This window comes from Suricata suricatta, chromosome 12 (assembly GCF_006229205.1).
Source record: "Suricata suricatta isolate VVHF042 chromosome 12, meerkat_22Aug2017_6uvM2_HiC, whole genome shotgun sequence".
Lineage (NCBI taxonomy): Eukaryota > Metazoa > Chordata > Mammalia > Carnivora > Herpestidae > Suricata > Suricata suricatta.
Genome location: NC_043711.1, coordinates 106,150,202 through 106,173,746, shown reverse-complemented (window position 1 = coordinate 106,173,746; position 23,545 = coordinate 106,150,202). Strand labels below are relative to the sequence as shown.

At 53.7% G+C, this 23,545-nt stretch overlaps 1 protein-coding gene across 2 annotated transcripts in view; it reads right to left on the bottom strand.

The window, feature by feature from the left end:
* Positions 1–23,545, bottom strand: part of MYT1 (myelin transcription factor 1) — a 107,957-nt gene that overhangs the window by 5,280 nt on the left and 79,132 nt on the right. Inside the window, exons 15-27 of one of the 2 annotated variants that reach the window (XM_029917349.1) lie at positions 22,616–23,509; positions 20,684–20,818; positions 20,033–20,123; positions 18,898–19,011; positions 15,760–15,974; positions 14,267–14,454; positions 13,457–13,726; positions 10,409–10,563; positions 9,333–9,395; positions 9,153–9,221; positions 4,421–4,483; positions 3,974–4,057; positions 74–295 (exon numbers count right to left, since the gene is read on the bottom strand). In XM_029917349.1, the coding sequence (XP_029773209.1) occupies positions 74–295; positions 3,974–4,057; positions 4,421–4,483; positions 9,153–9,221; positions 9,333–9,395; positions 10,409–10,563; positions 13,457–13,726; positions 14,267–14,454; positions 15,760–15,974; positions 18,898–19,011; positions 20,033–20,123; positions 20,684–20,818; positions 22,616–23,509 (2,563 nt within the window). Of the gene's footprint in view, positions 1–69; positions 296–3,973; positions 4,058–4,420; positions 4,502–9,152; positions 9,222–9,332; positions 9,396–10,408; positions 10,564–13,456; positions 13,727–14,266; positions 14,455–15,759; positions 15,975–18,897; positions 19,012–20,032; positions 20,124–20,683; positions 20,819–22,615; positions 23,510–23,545 lie in introns of those variants that run through there. The other variant, XM_029917350.1, reaches the window with a different exon arrangement.

Sequence of the window (23,545 nt, the reverse complement as noted above, 5' to 3'; positions counted from 1 at the left end):
TGGTCTGGCCCTTCCTGAAGAGCCTTGCCCACACACCCAAGGCCAGGGTCCCTATGGAATGCAGGGCAGTTACCTCCGGTGGGTGAGGAAGCTACCGTTGGCATGACCGGAGCCATCACAGCCTGGAGTGGGGCAAGTGGGCCCCTCGTTCTTCAGTGATTTCCAGGAGAATGGCGAGCCATTAAGGGAACCCTCTTTCTGCCTCCGAGCGGCCAGTGGACAGCCAGATGCACTTCTGTGTGAGGCATATTTGCCGCTGATGTGACCGAGCCCCACACAGCCTGGCACAGGGCACCTGGCACAAAGAGGTCAGAGGTGAGCACAGAGTACTAGAGGGGGAGGGGAGGCCCAGACTCTCTCCCATGCCAGACACTGAGACTGCTGGGGGCTCCTGGATGAACTGTCACCGTTGGAGTGATTCCTGAAGCTGCAGGTCAGAACCTGGGGCTTCCCAACCAGATGTGAGGGCAGCAGGGATCACATTCCCTCTCCAGCCTCACCTTCATGCCTCCTGCATGATTCAAAGGTTAGCAGCTACCTTCTCTCCCAATCCCCCAGGAGCCATGATGCCTCTGTGCCCTGGGGTGTCTGTCAGGGGGCTCTGGGTCCACACCTAGACTTCTATATCACCCCAGCAATGTGGAGTGAAGGTGTCAGCTGAAACCATCCAGAGGTCACTCCCTGAGAGATTGCACCAAGCACAGTGCCTGGGGGCCTGGGCAGTCACAGAAGTTCACAAGTGCGCCCTGAGCCGGGCAGGGGACCCATCACCCCACAATATCCCAGAATGAGGCTGTCATGGCATGATGTCCATGGATGTCCCAGCTTTGCCACATCTGAAATATGTGTTCTGGAAGGAAGAACAGGGGCACAGTGCTCATGCAAGAAAGACTCAGTTCAGACATTCCATAATGACTCCTGCCAAGTAGTTGCAGGACAGGGAGAGAATCCTCTCGGGAGATAGCAAACACCCCAGAAACAGGTGAAGTAACTTAAAAAAAGGTTCAGAGCAAATCCCCCTCCTGCTGCCACTGGAATGAGTGCAGCCCAGAAAACCAGCTGATGCAGAGAGCTCTGGGCACCCTCTCTTGTGGGTTCTGGGAGGGACCTGCACCAGGAGCTCCCGGTGATGCCTTCTGAGCACTGACATTTCAGAATCATGGTATCTGAGCTCAGGACCACCAAGGAGCGAATGGCTGACTGAGAACAACATCCTCTACCTACAAGCTCTGTTTTCTCCCCTCCAACAAATGCGACTCATGTAATTTGCCATTTGTTACTCACTTTTTATAAGCCCCAAATTGGGCAAACACACACGGCCCAAAAAGGGGACATATGGCCCCAGTTTACAGAGAGGTCCTTGGGGTGGGGAAGTCAGAGGCACAAAGTCTTCAGGAGGGCAAGGGCCATGCCGGGGCTCCTGCTCCAGCAATGAGGGGACAGGACCTCACTGCCCAGAAGTTGTCCCCAAACTCAGACCTCACCTCCAAGGTGGACACTGCAGACATTTTCCCAGCCTCCTTTGCCTGGATCCATCCTCACTTGTCTCCCCTCCTGGTACCCATCCCTCTCTTCCTCATCCCACCTACATGGGCCCCAGACATGTGGAACGGCCACTGAGTCATTCCGAGGTCAGCTCAGCCATCAGTCCAGAGTGGAGACACTGCCAAGGGCCTTGTAAGGATCCTGGAGAGTTTCCATTCTATGTCTGCCCCTTGAACCAGGACACCTCTCTGATGTGGGGTCCCAGGGGACACCTGGGCCAGGTGCTCTGAAAGGACCTGTGAGAACCTCACATCACAAAATCAAAAGGCCAGATGAGAGGCAGTCTTTCACAGTTACAACACACAGTTGAATCTAAGTTCCTTTTTCCAACTTTCTTTGTAAAACCCTAACCCTCCTCATCACGAATGACTCCCTGGAATTTATTCATAGTGAGTATTTCAGATATGTGGGTGGTAACACCGCTTTTCTGTCCCTCCACAACCAGTGTCCAAATCTTCAGAGCTGTCAGGTGACCTCACATAAAGGCGTGTGTAGGGTGCCGACTCAGGCAGCTTCTGTAGTTCCCAGGTAAGCCGGTGGTAGGGCACAGGAGCTCTGTGCCACCAGGGCTCTAGGGTCTGAGGCACATCTCTTTTGTCAGATGCCAGTGTGGCTGGGGATAGCATGGTGGGAGGGGTGGGGGCGAAGGTGTACGGCTCTCCACAGGCAATAGACATTGAGCTCCTAACCCCTACACTGGAAAGTCCACAGACTTTTACGGCAAATTACTTAGTTTTGGCCAAAGGGATTTACACAATGTGCCAACATGACTTAATCTCAAATGGTGCAGACACAAGATGTCATAAAGGGAGCTCTTCCTCCAGCAGCCTCCATAATCCCATCTAGCACACACTCAGGAAGTCCCGTCACGCAGCAGGACCTGATGCCCTGGTTAAAGTTTCCGCTGTGGTCTGCATTTGTTTAAAGATGATAGTCAATTATAAATACAGTTAAAGTTTATGGAGGTGCTGAATAGGCGCCCCCCTCCCATACCCTGCCCTGCCATAGAGCCATTAGGAACTTCATCCATCCTGTAAATGCTGACCTGCTTCTAAGTCATATTCTCCACTTGGCTGCAAAAATCTTGTTTTTTAAAGTTGACAGAACATTAGGAGGAGGAAAACCATTTTTCCCAGTTAATTTGAAAAATGCTGATCTTGATTTTAATCACTTGCAAATGCAGCACAATTCACTTATCATGTCCCTGCAGCAGGATCCCTGCTAAATCCATAGCAGCTTGCATGTATATAATCACAGGCAAATTTCTGGCTTCTCAGAAGGATAAATACTCTTTATCCATCCTAGCATTTAGTGGGCTGCAGTCAGGACACTAATATCCACATATTTTGTGGTTTTGATTTAGCATTCATTATAGTTTTATTGTAAAAAATAAAATAAACAAGCCACAGCCTTTTACCATCAAGCAGCTGGTGGAGCCAGCCCATTTGAAGGATGTGAAGCTGGTCAATCAGACCTCTCCTCCTGTGGCCGAGCAGATGCTTGGGAGCAGCTGGCGTAAGCGCCAAGCAGTTCCGAGGAGGAGCAACCTGTCCAGGTTGCTTCCCTCTGCAGGGGTGAGCATCTAGTTGTTATTGGCCCAAAGGTAACACGCAATCAGGGCAGAACTGCTTTTTGTGGACCTGCCTGGCTGTGACCTGACCAAGCCAGCTCCAAGCCCCTGTGCCACAATACGGCCAGAACATTCCCTTCTACTCCTCAACCGGCATGGAGACCCACTGCCTGCTTTGTCCAGTGTTGGCTCTGAAAGTCCTGGGCAAATCGAATGGGGAGTCACTCTGTTAGCCGTACCTGCAAGTGGGGGGTTCAGGTGGCAAGTTCCTTTCTGGAAGGATAAGTTTGCAATGATACCAAGGTGGGGGGACTCACGGGGTCAGAGTTCATACATAATCCCCCTGATGACATGTTAGGGACCCCCAGTGAGACAGTCAGGAGAGGGTTTCAGGGACTTCAATCACATAAGGCCCAGGATGCCCTCTTTCCTCTCAACAGCAGTGTCAAGGTCCCAGTTCAGGGAGAGCCTCCTGAGTTTACTCTTTCCACACCAGCTCCCTACAAAGGTATGTGAGTGTGCAGACACACACAACCCTAAGCCTACAACTGGGTGTCCCCCCATGGTGCATGGGCAGCAGGGCTCTTTGCCTCTCCTGGGCCCATCAAACTCCCCTAAACCTGAGAAGCCCAGACAGGAGCCCACTGTGCGTGACCTTGATACAGCACACGTGGCTCACAGCTTTGTAGGTGTCCACATGCGCAATAGGAGAACCTCTATAAAAATACACTGCCCATTGTCACTGACCAGCTATATTAATTAAAAAAGGAGTCTAGAGGGAGCTTTTTAAAATCATAACATACAGGAAAATCCCAGTGCTGTAAAACAACCAAGAGGATCAGCAAGACCCCAACTTACTTCATCAGCTCAGGGTCTTCCTTGTCATCCTTTGTGGGGGTCACCCTGGCTCCACTTTTCTTGGCACGAGGGCAGCCTGACAAGCTAGTTTTGAAAGAGGGGAAAAAAGCCACCGTCATCCCAGAACAGCAACTCCTTACACCCATCTGCCCCACCCTCTTCTCCAGCTCTGTGACCAGCAGCCCCAGGGGATCCCAAGGAAACTACTGTCATGGAGCATTCTGCTGGGCAGTAGGGCTGTGACAGGAAGTGGTACCATGAGCCCCTCATTCTGGTTCCTATAAACGACATGATCAGGCTTTGGGCACATCAATTCAGATTACAGAGATGAAACAGGCTGTAGTTACCAACAACATTAAGGTCTTATTTGGAGCATTGCAACTTCATCTGAGGAAGAGACCCACCCCACTCCATCCAACCTGGCGCCCCAGGCCATGGCAGGCTTACCTTCGGTGTGATGCGTAGTTCCCTGTAATGTGGCCAGAGCCGTCACAGCCGGGTGTGGGGCACCTGTGGAGGACAGTGGAGCTGGAACCAGAGCCAGTGAAGACACTTAACCACAAAAAAACCCTCTCTGTGCTCAGCCCCGATGTGGGCCCACCCGCCTCCCTGGCACTGGTCTCACAAACAGTGCATGCATCCTGGCTAGCCTGCTACCAAGATGTTCGGCCTTTCAGAACTTTGTCACTCCATCTCCCAAGGGGTCCAGAAAGCCCAAGACGAGAGCACATCTCCACTGCAGGAATGAGAGGCTCATGTTTTGGCCTCCTGCAGGGTTCTAGGCTGGACTAAAAGGTTCTAGAACACACACAAGCCTTGAAACAGTGTTCAGAGAGGCAAACCTAACACTTAAGATGGGTTCATCTTCCTTGACATGGCTAGGAGGAAGAAGCGTTGTTCTCTGGGAGGATTACCACCCTCTGAGCAACGGAACAAGTATTTACTGAGCACCCACGACACACCATCCACAGCGCTGGTCAGCTAGAGTTCTAATTCCCAATGAGTGCAGAATTTGCACAACCAGAGGCTTTTCAGGGATGGTGGGCACTGGCCAAGGGTAAGGCCGGGGGACACAAAACACAAAAGCCCAACTTTATGCAACCAAAATGTTTGACAAACATATCACATAGAAGGTAAAATTTCCCCTTTGATGTACAAGTATGGGTTTCCTCAAATTGTTTTCCCCTGAATGTCCATGGAGAAAGAATGTCAGAGTGGGGAGGCATGCCTGACTCTGCAAGTGGGTCCACCAGAATCCTCTGGAGCAGGTCTCCAGCTTTGTACCCTGGTACGTATGAGGGTGCACCTCCAACCCAGTGGGACCTGGCAGGAACTGAAGGCTTGCATCCGGAAAGCCTGTTACTCACAGAATACTTATCTGCTGTTTCTGGTTCCATCCTCACACAGATTAAAAAAAAAAAAAAAAAAAAAAAAAAAAAACATGGACACTGAGTTTGTTCCTCAATATAAAAGTGGCTCCAAGAGGGTTCTGGGGACTTAAATCAGCTGGAACAGGACATAGGTCTCTGCCTCTCAATCAACTGAGTTCTCTGAGACACAGAGAACTGTGCTGTGCCCTAGGCCCTTTCTTAGTGCACTCTTCTTCTGCAGCATCTGGTGTTTGGAGCAAGACAGAGGAAGCCACCACAGCCAAAGGACCCCCTACAGCTTTGGGCTGCCTCCCAGACCTCAGCAGGCCAACACCGCCTGCTCCGCATCGGAGGAAGCTCAAAGATGTCATGCAACATGGAGGAATTCGATGCCCATCCGACCTGCTCCTTCTCCAGTCTCTTGGACCTTCTCAAAGCACCCTCCTCATCCCTTCCCTGTGAGCCACACATGGAATGCCTCCCTGGCCTGTCGGCAGGCCAACCAGTCAAATCACCCTTTTGTGGGATTTAAGGGTAACTCAAACCCTGTTGAGGTTATGGTGGCTCCTGGTCCAGCCATGTGTGATCACACACTGACCCACACATCTAGAGCCAGGAGGCTTTTGCGTTTTCATAGAAACCACACACCATCTCCATCTAGGTGGGCTTCATCCTTTCAAACAAACCCTGAACTGATGCACCTCTCCTGCTGGGATGCTTTCTGTCTCTGCATCATCCGAGGTCCCAGGGTGCGAGTTGCTGGTGTTGGCCCCTGGCTGTGGACACCACGTCCCTCAGACACATCAGGGTATGCCTCGCACAACTCTCTGTTGAGGCCGATGCCCTGTTGATGCCCTGCTGCCCTCTCCTCAACCTCAGAGTGCCCTGCTGAGCACTCTCTCTCATGGCCTGCCGAAGCTGGAGCACTGCTCCTGCCCTCTGGAAGGCTGAATGCAGAGAGTGAAGATGGTGTTACTCCTTCCTGAGTTTGCAGCTGCTCAGGTGGCTGCCTGGGACTCTGCTTCTTCTCAGCTCCAGGGAAACATGGCAGAACTCAGGCTCAGTGCTGTGGGTGCTGGCCAGGACAGCATGGCCCCACGGCAGCCTGGGCCTCGATGCCCATAAGTGCAGGTTCATACTGTGGTGCGACTCCCAGTGGCACCTGGCAGAGGACAGCATGCACATGGGGGTGGTCCCTGCCAGGCCCAGCACACGTGGGCCTGGCGTCCCCAGGGGCACTTTCTCCAGGCAGGTGGGGCCACCTGCACTCCTTGCTGAACCCTGAATCAATGGCTTTTCCTGACGGCTGTATTCAGTAGAGGATGCGGTTTATGTGACTGGAGAAGCAGGTATCCGTGCTGGACGCTGGCAGTGTCAGCCACTTCTGTGCCCTTGAGGACCCACAGGGTCAGTGGCAGGAACCCTCCCAACCATCTGCTTCTGAGTACATTGTCTGGGTAAGAGGAAGAGTGCTGTGTCTAAGGGATTCACTACAGCTTGGTGGCACACACCAGGTCTCACCTCTGAGCCCCTTCCCTGACTTATGGCGGGGGCGGTGGGGAGCTGTCCTCCACCTTGTCACACACCTTACAGGATGTGTGGCTGTACCTCAACTCCCCACACACAGAGTGGGCTGAATGGCCCAAGGCAGCTTGTCCCCCACCCCTGACCACACTAGGCACATAAAAAAGAGCAGCAAATGCCCTTGAGGTTGGATTAAAGCACAGAAAACACAGCATCCGAGACTATCACTGCACCTAGTTATTGACAAGGAGGCCACCAAAAGAGCCTTGTTTGCAAGGCAGTGATATAGATGTCTGTGCCCCTCTGGGGACAGATCACTTCACCCATCACTGCCACAAGGCTGGTCAGGAGCAGCCTCTCCAAGATGCCCATGGGACAAGAGAAGGGAGGAGGGAGTGGGAAGTACCAGCACACCAGGAACACCGTGGAGCCCTGCCCACATCCACCCCAAGCCCATGCTGTGGCCTGAGAGGGCAAAGAGTATATTCCCCCACAGAGACCTCTGGACCAGAGACAAGCTTGGGGGGAGTCAGGGTACCTTGGCCACCTTCTCAGACCTTACTGAGGCTTATGGGTGACTTGTTTCCACATAAGGAAGACTTTCTGTTGCTATTTTTAAACAAGTTCAAGTTCAAGTTCCTCATAGGCTCTTAGTCTTAGAAGAGTGCTAACCCGCCCAGATGGCCATGTTTCCAGGTCAGACCCGGCCCATGTTGTCCTCCCAGCACCCACGCTGCAGGAAGAAAGGTCTGCTGCGCACACGTGTTCATACCTAGAGCTCTGATATCATACAGGTCCTCAAACTGGAAAACCATGAAAACTAATCACTGTTAAAAAGCAAGTAGAATTGGAAAAGGAAACAGGAAAAAGGGAACATGGGAAAGACGGTAAGAGAAGAGAAGAAGGAAAGGAGGAGGGGCGGTGGGGGAAGAGGGTCCTGAGCCTACTGGACTGATAGATTTCTGGGGCTGGACATGGTGAATGGATAAATAACTGTGCAAATCTGCCATGATGAGCTGAGCCTCAAAAAATGTTTACATTAAAGCTATTAACTCTTAGAAGGACAGTTCTGGTGGTGAACCCTGCCCAGAACAGAAAGCCCATTGGTAACAATGGGCAATGACACGCTTATGGCTTCTGGGACCAAATAGGCCTCCCAGAGTTACAAAGAGGAGACTGGCAGGATACGGACATTCTAGAGATCTAGAGCTTTCTGCCCTGTTTCTAAATCAGCTCAGGCCCCTTGGAAGACTTTGGCTCCTCATCTTAGAGTCTCTAGGGCCCTGGCTCCTATCTGGCCCCAGAACAGAATGAGCCTAGATTCAGGGCCCCTCAATATGGAGGCCCAAGGGAAGAATGAACATCCCTGGAGACAGAGTGACCCTAGAGGACAAGAGTAGGACCTCCTTCCTGAGCTCTTGCTCAACCTGAGAGCCCAGGATCAGCACTGCATGGCTCAGGGTCACAGTGGCTGCAATGTCACAGCTCAACTGAATGCATAAAAATGAAAGGCAATGACAGTCCCCAATTCCAGCCCCAAGAGGACATGAATACCTGGGAAACCTCTGGGTGCTTACATCGCATGTGAGCAGGGCTTTCAAGCAGGCTAGATGGTGCCTGTGTGTTAGGGGCAGGGAGGAGAAGCAGAAAGACGGGGTGCTCAGCAAAGGAAAGGAATGAGCGTGGAGAGGCGTATCTGGAAGGATCACCGGGGGCCAAGACAGAAGCAGCTGCAGGGGCAGTAGGAGAGGGGAAGGGCGAAGAGTTTTCTCTTTCATCATCAGCACCCAGCTCCTTTAGCAAGAGCTGCACGGCCTAAAGCCCGCTAAGCCACAGCAAGACTTAGGAGCCAAGCCCAGCTCTGGACTTCTCCCACATCTCAAGGGCAGTGAGAAAAGCAGTCCCAGACAACCCTGTACAGGGTCCTCAGGAGAGGGAGAGATAAGCTAGGTCACCAGGAGCTAGAGGTGGGTCCTGCTCCCCTCAAGGCTCTCTAGCCCTCGGTCCTCAGAGCAGCTAGCAGGGCAGAGTGCAGCACAGGAGCCTGCAGCAAGGGAAAGGCGGATAGCAGCACTTAGAGCGGAGAGACACAGGCAGCAGCCACAGGAGCCCCCGGGCAAGCAAGTCGGCCCCTCCATGGCCTGTCTCTCTGCCCCATCCCACTGGAAGGGGCTCTCCTGGGGCTGGAGCCCTGGAGAAGGCCGACTTTGGCTGGAGCCTCACGGAAGGAGAGAGCAGAGCAAGGGAGCCACCCAAGAGATGGGTGGCCAGGAGGGCAGACATACTTGAGGTCAGCAGAATGGGCAGCCATGAGGTTTCTGAGGCTCTTGTCAGCAAGAGGGCAACCAGAGAGGCTGAAAGAGAAGAGATGGGACATCGGGGTGAGCCAGAGGGGGAGCAGAGGAGGAGAGGGGAAGACCCACCACGCAGCACCCAGGCCAGGCTGGACCCGAGCAGGGACAAACCTGCGGTGAGAGGCATAGTTCCCGGTGATGTGGCCGCTGCCGTCACAGCCAGGGGTGGGGCAGCTGAACAAAGGAAACAGAGTGTCAGAACAGAGAGCAAGGCACACCTGCCAGGCCAGCCCCCCAGGCAGAGCCTACTCAGGAGAGCTGCTAACACTGGCTCTCGACTCACCCCCTCAGTCCTCAGAGCACAGCCCTCACTACTAGACTGCAACTGTCCCCCACACAACTTAACTCGAGGAGGAAAAAGGAACCACATGAAAGCTCAGCTTGAAGCTCGGATGCCTCTCAAGCTCATGGACTCTGCATGCACACACAAGTGTGCACCCATGAACATGGAGGCAGGGAGTTCCTTCCCTGAGGACAAGACCCCAGAGCAGAGCCTGGGGAGAGCCAGCTACCTGGTAGGAGGAAGCTGGTTTGGTTCCGAGCAGGGAGAACAGGAAGCCCAGAAACAAACTGAGCATGGGAGGGGGCCAGAGCACCTCTGATGCAGGTGCCACGTCCCACCTCCCACAGTCCTCTAGGAGAAGTAGTTCTCAGTGGGGGTTGCCCGGAAGGCTGTGGGGTGGCATTCAACCAGGGGATGACTCATATCTACCAGCAGTTTCCCTACTCTGTAACAGTGTCTGCTTGAACCCTGTGGGGACTAGCTCAAAGGGCCTGGCTGGGCTGCCAGAGCTGAGGGCACCGTGTCGCAGAGCAGAGTACATGTCAGGCCTGGGCGCTGTAAGCAGAGCAGAGAGCTGGGGCTCAGGAGAGGGTCAGCTTCCCTCAGCCATCCTGCTCTGTGGGCCAGAACAGAGGCTCTTCCTTGCTCTTAACCACTTTAGAAGATTGTGTTCGATTCCAGAGCAGTGCAGAGATGACAGGAAACCTGTCACCTGTTGCCTGGCTCAAGAGGGTTGTCGTGCAGGATGCCCAATGCCCAGCAAAGCAGTCTGGCCAGGAGGACGGTCAGAGCTAGGCCAGGGCAGGGACCAGCAGACCCGGTCATTAGGGGCTCAGACAAGGACATGCTTTTTTTTTACTATGGAGGTTTCCAAGGAGCCCTCTTAGCCCAGATGGGGACTTACGTGAGTAGCTCCTTCTTTATGTCCTTGGAGAGAAACTTCATCTTAAAGTTGGTCAGGGTAACGTCCCCAGGATACTTGCGCTCCTCAAAACTCTCTTCCGACACTTCCTGGTCATCTGCTTCAGAAGAAGCAAAAGAATGGGCTGCTGGCTCTGACTGCAAAAAACCAGCAGGGAGATGTTTTAACCAGCTGGCGGGGGGCCGGGTGCCCGACCCGGGGGCTGAGGGAGAGGGACCCTTCAGATCAGTGTTCACAGAGACATTTTCTGGTTTCTCCTGCCATCTGGATGAGGAAGGAAGACTTACCCCCCAAAACACATGAGACAGCACCCCTGAGGGCTACCGTGTTCCCCCACCTCAGCAAGAACTCCTAAGCTGCCCCAAGAATGAGGAGACCTGCCTGCTACCCGATGAGGTGGGCTCTGACACCTTCCCATGGCCTCAGGCATGTGGGTCACCTCCGCCTAACTGCCATTGGGCCACCTTCTATATACAAGAACCTACACGAAGTGCAGCTCTTTCAGTGCTCAGTAGACAGCAGGCACTCAACAAGTGTTTGTTGAAATGCTATGATGGTGAGATGGCACAATGAGAACAACATAAAAATGTGATAAAAATAATCAGTGACCTTGTTGACCCCCTGGTCCTATGCCTCCCCACCCAGTGCGACACCCTGACCACAGCAGGCAGTTCATAAGCTCCAAGAGGGCAGGATACTATGGACACAGGGGTGAACAAGGAAAGTTCCTGTCCATAAGACTGGGGAAGGTCAACAACTGGCAAGCGGGCCTATTCAGAGGCAGTTAAACCAGTGTGATAGTTCATGGTCCCAAATCCCAAATGCTGGCACTTGTGTGTCCCAGGCTAGTTGTTCAAGCTCTTAGGGCCCGGATGCTAACCCTTTTATTTTTTATTTTTTAAGTTTACTTATTTATTTTGAGAGAGAGAGAGTGTACAAGCAAGCAGGTGAGGAACAGAGAGGAGACAGAACCCCAAGCAGCCTCCACGCCATCAGCGCAGAGCCCGACATGGGGCACAAACCCACAAAATGCAAGACCACGACCCAAGCCGAGACCAAGAGTCTGACACCCAACCGACGGAGCCGGCCAGACGCCCCTAGATGTTACACTTTTAAACCTGAGATAACAGTAGCCCTTTACAGGACTTCTGGAGAACGGAACCCAGCATAGTGAAGGCTCCCAATAACTGACAGTGAATCTTGTCAATGTGGTGGGTGTCGCTATTACTGCTGCAGATACTATTATTGGACAAGGTGCAGACAAAGTGGCTCATTCCCCTGAGAACATTCAACTTAAGGTGGATCTTCAGGAAAAAATGGCAACTTTCCAGAAGCACAGGGAGGAGACTGTTCCAGAGCAGGGAGAGCATCCCAGAGGCCCATGGATACTGTCCTGGCTGCAGCCCAGTGCGGTAGGCTCCAACACCTTCCCATGGCTTCGGGCATGTGGGTCACCTCCACCTGGGATAGAAGGTGAGACTGAGTATGGGGGTGCAACCTTACACTGGATGGATCAAGGAACTTTGGGCAGAGCTGGAAGGACAGTCTGAGTCGGGAGCCCAGGGCCGTGGTAGAGGACCAGGAAGGCCTGATGCAGAAGGCCTTTGTGGGGGTGTCCCTCCTGGACCCAGGAAAGTTAGAGGAGGAGGAGAGGAAGGGTCTGGGAGTGAGTCGAGGCCCTAAGATGGAGAGTGACTGTGGGGTGGAGTGTGGGGACTGGTTTGAGTGGACAGGGACCTCAGGACCCCTGAGACTGATGACATGAATCCTGGGGTGTTCAGAGGGTGCGGGAAGGGAGAAGGGAAGGGGCAAGGCAGCCAAGGATGTAGCCTGAATGAGATCATGGACATGGACAGGTGCAGGGAAGGGCCAAGGGAGGGACTGTAGTCATCAGGAAGGGCAGAGAGCAGCTTAGACCTGGGGGCAGAACTGGAACAAGAAAAGAAAAGACTCAGCTGGTGGCCTCTGAATAGGAGGGCCCCACCTGACGTCATACTGAGCTCCCACCAACCAGAGAGAAAACCACCCACACAGTTAAGCCCTCTCCGCTCAGGGCTGTCTGAGAGTGCCCCTCTTCCAGGGCCTGTCACGAGGTTGTAGCCACATGACTGAGCCAAGTGATCTCAGCCTGGGGCCCAGTCTACTCTTCTGCAAAGTAGGGGTACATGTGAAGTGTGTAGTGAGAGCCTGGCTCACGGGGGACTGAACTGCAAGGGTGGTGGCTTCCCAGAGAGGAATCCTAGTCACCCCACCTCCTTCTCCACAGGGACTTGCCCCCCCTGCCCTTCTAGGGTTGGTGGGGAGCTGGCAGGGATGAGGAGGGAGAATGGAGGGCACCTGCAGGCCTGCCCACACTGTGCAGAGGCTGCTTGGAGTCTGCACCATCCTCACAGCCGGGCTTTGCTACTCAGGACGCACACCTCTTTGAGGAAGAACCTTCAAACAGCCCCACTCTCAAGAGGGTAGAATTATTGGAAAAGGATGTTTCACTGTCCCCAGACTACAGCTCCAACACAGACACCTGGCATCTTGCTCTTTACCAGGTGGTGCTGGTCTTGGGACTCAGGCCACTGCCAACCACAGGGGCTCCCAGGGCCAGGAGCTTTCTCCTGCCTCTGTCCAAGGAGCCAGGTGGCCAGAGTGTCCTGTGCATGGTAGGGAGGGACTGCTGCCAGAATTCAAGTTCCCTGTGTGGACAGCAGGTTGAAGGGGGGCCACAAAGCCAAGGAATTTGGAGCCATTCCCAAATATCTCCCATGGGATATGAAAGAAGCCCTTCTCTTCCCCATGCTTCTCCGGGGCCCACAATGGGGCTGATCTCTGTGTCCATGCAAGTGAGAAGACCACTGTTCTCTTGGATGGGACAAGACCACATCGTGGGCTCAAGGATGAAAAATTCTCCAGGAGGGCAGTCCGAGTCCTAACTTCCTAGAGGTGGTAAGGCGCCTGTGTGGACAGGGACAGGACCCTGAAGCTCTTCCTGGAGAAGCAAGCACATTTTTCATCAACCCTCTCAGGTTCCACACCCACCTCCTCGGGTTCCTCCTCTCGCTGGCGGCTGGGTTTGGTATAGTCCAGAGGTCGATCCCACTCATCCTGGCGGGAAGCCTGGCTGGATGGGGGCGAGGTCATGGAGCTGCTTGGGGCACTGGTGCTGCTGTGACGCTGGGAAGCATCAGGAGACTTCACACCAGGGCTGCTGCTGCTACTGCTGCTGCTGGGGAAAGCATTTTCTCGCTTGCGGTGTTTGTGCATGCTCAAGTCCAGAGTTCCGTTTTCATCCACCTCAATGTCTGGAGCCTGCAATTGTGAAGGTAAATCTGTGCTAGTGATTTAACCCCTTCCCACGTGTGCCTTCTGGTACTTTAAATGAGCATTACAGAACACCCGAACAGTGTTTCCTTGCAAGGAAGCAGAGCCAAACAAGAATAGAAGAACCTCTGGGAAGCAAGAAGCTCGACTTGCTACTTGCTGAACTTCACCTGGCGGGGCCTTCACTCTCTCTCAGGCCTTGCTAACACCATAAAACCAGACCTCTGAGATACGGTGAGCACGATCACACACCTAACTGTGCCCGTCACCCAGGCTTGAAAGGAACATGAGGAAACATGCGTGTGCAAGCCATGTTGTCCTCCTTAGGCACAGCACCCAGAGCTCTCAGTGGGAACCCATCTATCTTACCCCTCTGGTCATCAGAAGCCATGAGCAGGAGGAAGAAAAGCTTCTCAAGTGGACACTGGGTGTCCCTGAGCACATTTGGTGTGTAGGCCTGTGGTCCTGACTGTAAATCCAAACAGCCCATCTGTCTCAGTTGGAGCTCCTTGTAGGGGACACACCAACCTTGCTGGGCAAGTCCTGTGGCTTCGTGCTGAGGTTCTCAGGCATCTCCCAGCAGCGTGTGGAGAGGTTCAGAATGGCTGTGGCAGCCATGTGCGCAGCCTCGGCATCATGCGCGTAGTCGAAGCCTGCAGAAGAGGATGAAGTGCTGGGGCTGTGCCTGGGGGAAGAGGCCTTTGGGAAAGGTTTGGCTGCAAAAAGGGAACAACACCAGACTGATATAGAACTTGAATGGATGGTGGCCACACAGACACAGTGGGGAACTGAGGGATGGCTGGGAGAGCACAGGACACAGCTACATGGAGGGGCTTGGGCCAGGGTCATTTATCCCATCACGTGCGCCCACAGCACACTCCTACTTGCCCTCTCACAAGGTACTGAAGACGCTATTTCTGGCTCATTTAAAGTCTGGGCAGAAAGAACAAAACCCTCCAAAGACATTCCCACGTCCTGATATTTCAAACAAATACAACTTGTCTATTGGTGAAGGCTTACTGAGACAGTAAAGAATTCTTTAAAGAGGACAAGGAGATGGGAATATCACTCAAGTAGGAAAATTTTTGTCACATCTCAAAAGGCTGATTTTGGTGTCCCCACAGTACTGCTTTAATAAAGTAACATTATTGTTCAAAATAAACATGACAAATGGGGATAAAATGTTATCTCTTCTAGTAATTATACAGTAGTCATAAATAACTCTCAAGTATGACATTTCTGCTATCAGGATATCACCAGTAAATTTCCAGATATATGGAAAGCTCTTTGTGACTGTCTGTCGGTGCCTGTGCACAGTGGCAGGAAACCCCGAACCCTAACAGATGGGAGAGGTCTCCACACTGTAGCTGGCAGCTGCGGCAGTTAGTATTTTCATTATTAACATGATGGAGACTCTTCACTGCTGCATTTGAGGGTCAAATACCCACTGTGAGATGCCAGTTCCGATCTCATGAGCACACTGGGGTGCTTTTCTATTTCACGTGTGTTTCTAGGGCTAATGGGCTTGCAACCCACAGATTAGTATACCGAGTGACCAAAACAAACAAGAAGGATTTTTCTCAAAAGTTTGTAGGAATGTATTTTGTTAGTACAAGTATGCAGAACACTTGCAGCTAAAACAACACACTGTATCCAGCAAGGTGGTCCACATGCAGGAAAGCAAATAGCTTCTGTCAGGGCACCCAGGCTCACCGCAGCCTGGCTGAATTGTCTGAACCCCTGCAGAGTGGACCATACCAAGGAAGTTATTCCCAAACCTTTGGACATGCTCACCATAAAGGACCTGGGTTTGTTTCACAAATAGTGAAGAGATACATCAAGCTTGATGGGGAACATGGTGGCAGAAACATGGGCAAGATATAGAGCCCGGGAAAGCCACCTCAGTAGACACTGGGACAGCTAGGGTCCCCTAAGGGAGAGATTCCCTACATGCTCCTGGCTAAGGGGTCCCTCCTCCCCCATCTCTCAAGCTCTCCCAGGAGCAGATCTCCCCTACTTACATTTAAAGGCTTTAGGTGAGGTTTCGCTGGTCTGAATCTTTGGGGCAAGCATGCGTTTGCCAAAAACCTGAGCGTCAAAACTTGCGTAGTCAAAGGTGACCTTGGAGAACTTCTCCAGCTCCTTGGCCAAGTTGGCCCTGGGTGTGGCAGGGGCCACACTGGGCCGGTAGCTTCCATACGGAGGGACTTCAAGCTGCTTCACAAAGCACATGGGCCTGAGGTTCAGGATAGAGGTACAGAACCATGAGGACAGGGCCTGGGGACCCCATGCCCTACACCACAGCCTGGGCAGGAACCCTTCAGAACCCTTTGTGGCCAGAGACCCTCCCCCATGTCCCACCACTAAAGGGTGCCTGGGGCCTGATCTGTATGAGGAAAAACTGGAACCTTGGAGAAACAATGGCATGTGCCCTTGCAGACAGCATTGGCCAGAAGAGGAACGGCCCTAGACTTTGCCCCAGAACTTAGAGGAGAGCAAGTTTCAAACTGCTCTGCTACAAGTGGTATGAGCCCTTGGCAGGCAACCCTACGGGGACATCCCTAGAACAGTGGCTAACCACTCCTAGACAGAATTCTCCTGGTGGAATAACAGAGTTCCCCAGAGAGGAGGCATCAGGGCATCTAGAGGGGACAGGGGTGTGTTTCTAAGAATCAGGCTCTTCACTGGGCCGGGCTTTAGCCCTCACGACTCTTTGCTTGAAGACAGTTGAGAAGAGCCTTGGAGGGGCTGAAAGGGTTGAGGACAGGAGTGAAGAGGCCACTGTAGGCATTCAGTTCATCATCACCGAAGCCCTTGGAAGAGCTCAGAGTTTTAAACGCACAAGGGATAGCATGAAGATACCAGCCCAGAACAGCACAGGAGCAAGGGCAGGAAGACCAGCCAGGCAGAGAATGGCAACCACACAAGGTGTGGACAGGCTTCTGCACTGTCAGCTCAGAGAGGAGAAGAGGAGGGGAGGCCTGGGAGACCCTTTGGCACCCCCACTCTCTCTTTGCTCCTGACTCTGAACCAAGAAATGACTTCCGTCTGAAAAGAGTGGGTCACAGGAATTAAGAAGGGGTCAATGGTGAGGTCTTCAAGGTGCTGAGTACTGCAAGACCTTGTGTGTGGCCCTAAAACAGGAGCATAGTGACAGAAAAACCTGCAACCATGAGGAGATTGGCTTCGAGCCAGGACCTTGGAAAAGCAGACACCTCCAAGCATAGGCACATTCTCCTTTCCCAAGGAGGGTGGAAGGGCCTGGAAGCATCTGAAGAAGTTACTAGAGTGTGCTCAGGCAGCTCCCAGGAGAAAAAAAAGAATCCTAAACTTAACAGTGCCATGTTTCAAAGGCTTTCTAGGCCCGGGGTCCATCCCGCAGCAAAGACTTAGTGTCTGTGACACCAGCACAGATTTTCAAAGACTTTCCCCACACCCCAGGGTATGATACCCAGAAACATAGCCACACAGGATGCACAGAACTTGAACAGAAGGCTCCTGCATCCTGGTCACAATCATGACCATTGGAGGCTCCTCACCAAGGGCCCAGGAAGGCAAAATGTCACTATCTTTTTCAAGCCTCATGAGATACTCTTGAAGCCCACAAGATAACATTGTTGTCCTCGTTTACAGGCATACAAATGGAGGTCAGATTCCTGGGGACATAGCCACCATGTTTGGACCCTATTTGCCCCCCACCCTGGGCTCACTGGGCCTCACTTGCCTGCTGGTTTGGCATGTTACCAGTGACTTAGACTGAGGCAGGAAAGGAAGCGATATAGTAAATGGCAGGAAACTGGAAAGAACTGTTATAGGATAGAGGTCAGCAGCTGCTTCCAACCATCCTAAAAGCCAACAGATGGAAAGAAGCCAATTGGAATGCAAGCCTAAAGTCACCCATGGACAGGAGTGCAGGAAGGTGAGGCCCCAGCCCTGGCCCTGGTCCCACCCAGAGACTCCACACATGGGACCAGCAGAGCAGGCCAAGGTGGGCAGCCAAGTTCCTCCGGTGAAACTTTTCCAGGCACACACCAGGGAAGGAACAGGGTTGGATGGGTCCTGAAAGGAGGGGGGCCTCTCTCCAGACCAGTGTCCATGTTATTGCCCACGTTTGTGACTTCCAGGTGTTAGGCTTTTACAGTGGCCCTTGTTTCCCACATTCTCCTTTGGGAGGCAGATATGGAACTGTGGTCTGGTGAACTGAGGAAGAGGAAGAATATGTGAATCCTAGTCCCTCAGAGAAACAGGAAGCAGAGGGTCCACTGAGTGAGGACAGTGGCAGGGGGTGGGGAAATCACCCCAACGGGTAGAAAACTGTGGTCAAGAATAAGACCCTGAAACCAGGCTGATGGGGGGCCAGTGCCAACTCCCCCAGCCAGTAAGTGTAGCCCTGGGCAAGTTTCTGAGACTCTGGCCTTACTTCTGGTACCCACTTCACAGGGTCACATGAATGGCAGAAGTGCTAAGCAAATGCATTCTGAATATTCTTTCAGGAGCCCTCTTATTGCTGACACATGTCTAACATGCGCACACACAGATGTGCACACATGAACACACACATGCACGCACACACACATGCCCACTGCCACCTCAGAACCTCTGGGACCATAAGGAGGCAGTGCTCTGAAGGACACCACATGCACCTGCTTCTCTCCCTTGGTTTGGGGTCCTTCCTTGGAGTGAGGAAGTGTAGGCCAGCCAGCCAGAAGGAGCAGCTCCCGATGCTTCTGCGTGGCAGTGGCCCTCTCGAGAGGTGTGTGTGGTCTGCCCACTCGAGACAGGACCAGTGTCTCCACAAACAAATCCCTGAACAATATCAAGCAGTGAGATCAGACACTTTTGGGGAGAGCCAGGCAGGGGCAGCCTTGAGGGTGTTTGTGCCACAGCCGAAGCACCAGTGAGGATGGCAGATGTCAGACGCTGCCCTGTGTGTGAACAGAATCTGTCCTCTGGGAGGCCCTGAGGGCAGCTGAGGTCATCAGCACACCCATGCAAATACACACACACACACACACACACACACACACACACACACATGAATATTCACACATGTATGCATACACACATGTGCACGTGCAGCCCCAGAGACACTGGAAAGCCCTGTGTAAGCATTTGGGGAGGCAGACCCTTGAGTGAGTTCTGTGGCTCAGTTCACTCACCTGAGGATCCGATCTGAGTTGGAGCTATTCTTGGAAGGATCTCCCGCTTGCGGCTGTTGCTTCTCATGAGATTTGGCTAATTTTTCAGCAGCAGCAATGGGGCATCCAGACAAACTAGCGAAAAAGCACAGAGGGCAGCTGAGCACTCTCCTCCAGATCCTGCCTGTCCAAGCCCAGAATCCCACAGATACCAGTAGAAGCCCAGCAAAGGCTCCTGTCTCTTCAGCTCTGTCCTCAAGCCCTCAAGGTAGTGGCTGCACAGTCATTTTCTGCTTTGGGAAATCCTAAGCAATGATGCCCAAAGACAAAGTACATCCTAAAAGCCTTCAGGACTCTGGGCAAGGGCACCTCCTCTGGGTAGGTCTGGGCAATGGGCCTGCTCTCCCCTCACTGCCAACTAGAGCTACACTCAGGACATGTCTCTGGCTCAACCTGGGGAAGCCCAGGGCCCCATGGGCCACACAGCCAGGGAGCTGACCCTAGAAGATGTGGACTGTACTGGGGCCACACCAGCAGGCCCAGGCCTTCCTAGAGAAGCACACAATCTGAGACATCAGGGGAGCAACTTCATCGGTCAGAACTGAGCTGACCATGGCTGCTGGAGAAGTGACTGTCACAATTGGGCTCAGAAATTTGGCCTCCTAATGAAGTGACCTCAAAAGCTCTGGCAGCCTTTGCGAGGGCACATCCCATCACAGCCCTGCTGCCCAAGGCGCTCCGGGCAAGGATGGGGGATGTAGTCACCTCTCATTGCGGAAGATGGCAGACAGGTAAACCCTGAGTACATCATGGGAGTTTCGCTTCCAGCTGAGCTCAGAGCCCACAGTGTGGCCCAGAGCTTGGTCCTGGCCAGCCGAGGCCCACCGCGAGCAAGAGCTAGTGTGTGGAGGCTTCCCAAATGTCTCACCTCCTCCACCTGGCTTTCCCCACAGGCAGTCGGCCTCTCTGAAGAGCACACACCCATCCCTGCAGCCACCCTCTGGTCTCTCAGACCCCACCATAGTGACCACACCTCTGGGTGTCATGCTGACCCCCTACCGAGAGGCCTGCTCTGACCTTGCACCAGTCCCAGGCCGGGGCTCACACAGCAGGCCTGGCCCACCCCACCACACCATTGCCAGCTCAACCCGAGTACCTTCTATGCGTGTTTCGGTTGCTATTCACGTGGCCTTGGCCTGTACAGCCAGGAGTAGGGCACTTGAGCACATTCTCGTGCATAGCCAAGACTGGAAGAGAACCAGGGAGAGGGAGATGGCGAGCACAGCCAAGGAACACGGAGGAGCCCCACCTGAAGTCTGCAACTTTGTAGGAAGGCAGCAGCTTAGCGCAGCAACCCAGGGTGGCTTCCCAGCCTCAGCCCAGTCGAAGCGCACTCCCTCCCACTGTGGCCCCTGCCTCCCTCGGCTTCAAACCCTCTCATTGTTCTGTGAATCACCCTTTGAAATTAATGTTCATAATTACTGCCGCTAGCTTAAAAGTGAGAACGGGCTTTCTCCTCATGGCCTTCAGAGCTCAGACAGCTAGCTCTCCCCCAGCTTGCTGACTCCTCCTCCTTCCCGAGTGCCTGTGTTTGTGGCAGGCCCTCCTGGGGGCCCTGACACTGGCTGCTGTCTCAAGGTAGGTAACTGGGTACAGTCCATGTCCCTGGCCATGTAGGACTCAAGTTTGGGCATCTGGATATTGCCAATCCAAAGGGCCAGGGCCCTGTTGGGGATGGGAGGGGGGAGGGTGTATGGCTACATCATCCAAACCCCAGAGATGGCTTGAGCTGTGCACAGCTACTCACTCTCCGGGGGGATCCTGTCCTTGTGGGGGCAACCAGATAGGCTTCGGTGGTGAGGATACAACCCTGTCACATGGCCAGTGCCATCACAGCCTGGTGTTGGACACTTGATCTCGCGTTTCTCAGCTCTAGAGGGATCTAAACACATAAAACACATCAGTTAGAGGGTAGCCAGGAAGCCAAGTGGGGAGGAGGATGGAACAGCCATGACTCTTCATTCCAGCTGTCCAGAGAGGAGAGTGGCCAGACTGCCCAAGAGCCTGAGAGGGACTAGGGGCTGGATAGTTCTGGAGAAACTATCCACATCAGCTGTCCTCATGGAAAAGCCCAGAAGCTGCCCACACAGTCCCATGTAGAAGATGTGCAGCATTTTAAAGAGGACAACCCAGGTAGCCGCTGGTGGCCTCTTTCCCTGCTCCTATTGACTTGTGTGAGTCCCACTCAGGGCAGGGGCCGTGCCTCCAAGAGCCCCCATGCGTTGAGGTCCAGCCTCTGCACAGAGAGGTGAAAGATGTGACAAGGTCCCTGCCAGGATATGTCCTTTGGATTTGACAAAATGAGGAGGACATAGAAGTTAACTTGCCCAAAGCCAAGTGACTAATATAAATGTCTACACAGAAACTTAAACTCGGGTTCAGTTGTTGACCTCATCTAGGCTTTGCAAGCCCAGAGAGGTCACTGTTGAGTGTGGGGGTCAGAAGAGAACACCTTCCAGGACACAGATGATCCCCAGACACAGCCAGTGTCCCAGAGAAATTCCTAGATGGAGCTGTACCCCGTGGGAGAATGCAGAAATCACACAACCACACTCAGAACACCCACCCCAGGTGAGGTAGAAACCTGAGTGGGTTACAAAGTGCAGGACCCCTGGCTCTACCTCTCCACATTCACACAGGCAGGAAGCTGGACTCTTACCAACCCAGCCGGCAGCGTTATTACAAACAATCCCCAGTGCCTACCTCCTGAGCTGCTGCCGCTGCCACATGGACTTTACCCGGGCTTGCACTGTGGTGATGCCTCAACATCAGCCGCATCTCCCCCACTGCCAGGTGCTTCCAGTTCTGCTGTCTGCCTCACCCCGAGGCTCTGTCCCCTGGGCCCGTGCCTCAACTCTGCCCTGAAGGCCAGGCACCCTGCATCTGGGCCCCCCAGTGTCCCACAGGCCGGAGTCATCAAAACACCTGCACCCGGGGCTGTCATTCTGCCTGTGTCCTCCAACCACGCCACTCCCCAACAGTGTCCCACCAATATCTGCCCTGATCTGTGGGCCCACCGAAGCCCACCACCCCTAGGCTGATACCCTACCCAGGCCCCACCACCTGTCCCTAAATTTGTATCACGTTTACCTGGGCCTCCATGTGTCTGTGTCCCCTAAAGACCTGTGCTGGCCTGAATCAGGGCTCCCAAGCAGCTGTCCCCCACATCTGTGCCACCTGAAGGGTGTCCCCTTAATAGCTGTGTCCCTCAGTATCTGCCCCAAGCTTGTCTCATGTGAGGATTCCCAGAAAATCTGTGCCCTGTGTCCTCACCTACCTTCCAGCTGGGATTTCCCAGGGGTTCTCACTCAAATCTCTTTTTGACCCAGGTGAGTCCCCCCAGGGTCTCTGTGACCAAGGTGGGCCCTCCAGGCTGTGCCTGAGCTGCTGGAGCCAGCTCAGTGTCCCTCCCATGCTCTTCTTCCCACCTGGAGCTCTGCATCTGTCTCTGGATCATCCTCTATGAGAAGGGTAAGTGCATTTTCTCTGTATCAACAACCAGTCTGTGGTTGTGTGTATGTTCTCTGTCTGCACCTGTCATCCCTGCCTCCAGCCTGTAAGAGCCTCTGGCCATGCCTCTCAGCCTGCATCTCCATGCCTGGTGGAGAGAGGGGGGTGCTACACAACTCTGGATGGAGGGATGAAGGATGGGTGTGCAGGGCCAGGCCTCCAGCCCTACCTTTGCTGCAGTAGTTCTTCCGTGCAGCATCCAGGGGCCTCACCACCTTCCCTGGCTCACCAGGGCCCAGCTGGCCCTGCTCGGTGGGTGGGCAGCCTGGCTCACAGACAGCTTGCACCTGCTCAGCCTTCAGGGCAATAGCCTGCTCCAGAAGGCCCAGGTTTCCACGTGTCATCATGTCATACATCTCTGACTCATCCGTGACTGCAGACTTCTGGGAGTGCGAGTCTTCATCCTTGCCGTCATCTGAGCGCACCTCCACTATGACAGAGTACTCAGGCTTGGGGCTGGAAGATGCTGGGTGCCGGGGTTCTGGGGCCTTCTGGGTGGGAGCATGGGGAGCATCCTCCTGGCAGATTACATCGGAAGTAGATACCTCCTCTTCCTCCTCCTCTTCCTCCTCCACCTCCTCCACCTCCTCCTCCTCCTCTTCCTCCTCCTCCTCATCCTCTTCCTCCTCCTCCTCCTCCTCCTCCTCCTCCTCTTCCTCCACCTCGTCTTCCTCCTCCTCTTCTTCATTACCCAAGTCAACTTTCATCTTGCTTGACTCCTCGCTGACCATGCCCTCCCCAGACTGGGGACCCAGCTCCTGGGAGTGCTCCCTGGTGACTTCCATGACTTCTTCTGTATCCTCTGGCTGGATGAACACGTCCTTCTCCCCCTCATCACTGGTGGCCCCTTCTTCAGCCTCCTCCTGCACCAGGTGCACAACACCAGGGCCCGGCTTGGCCACCTGACCCAAGTCCTCCCCAACTAGGGTCTCTACAGCAATTTGGCCCAAATTTAGGAGAGAAGTGGCGATGATTTCCTGATAACTGCTGTAGCTGCCCTTGGTGGAGCCCGTGGGGCTGCTGATGGGGTTGGATCCAAAGTGAGACTTGACAGGGCTCCTTCCTGCACAAAATCAGAAACGTGTGAGGAGCACAAGAG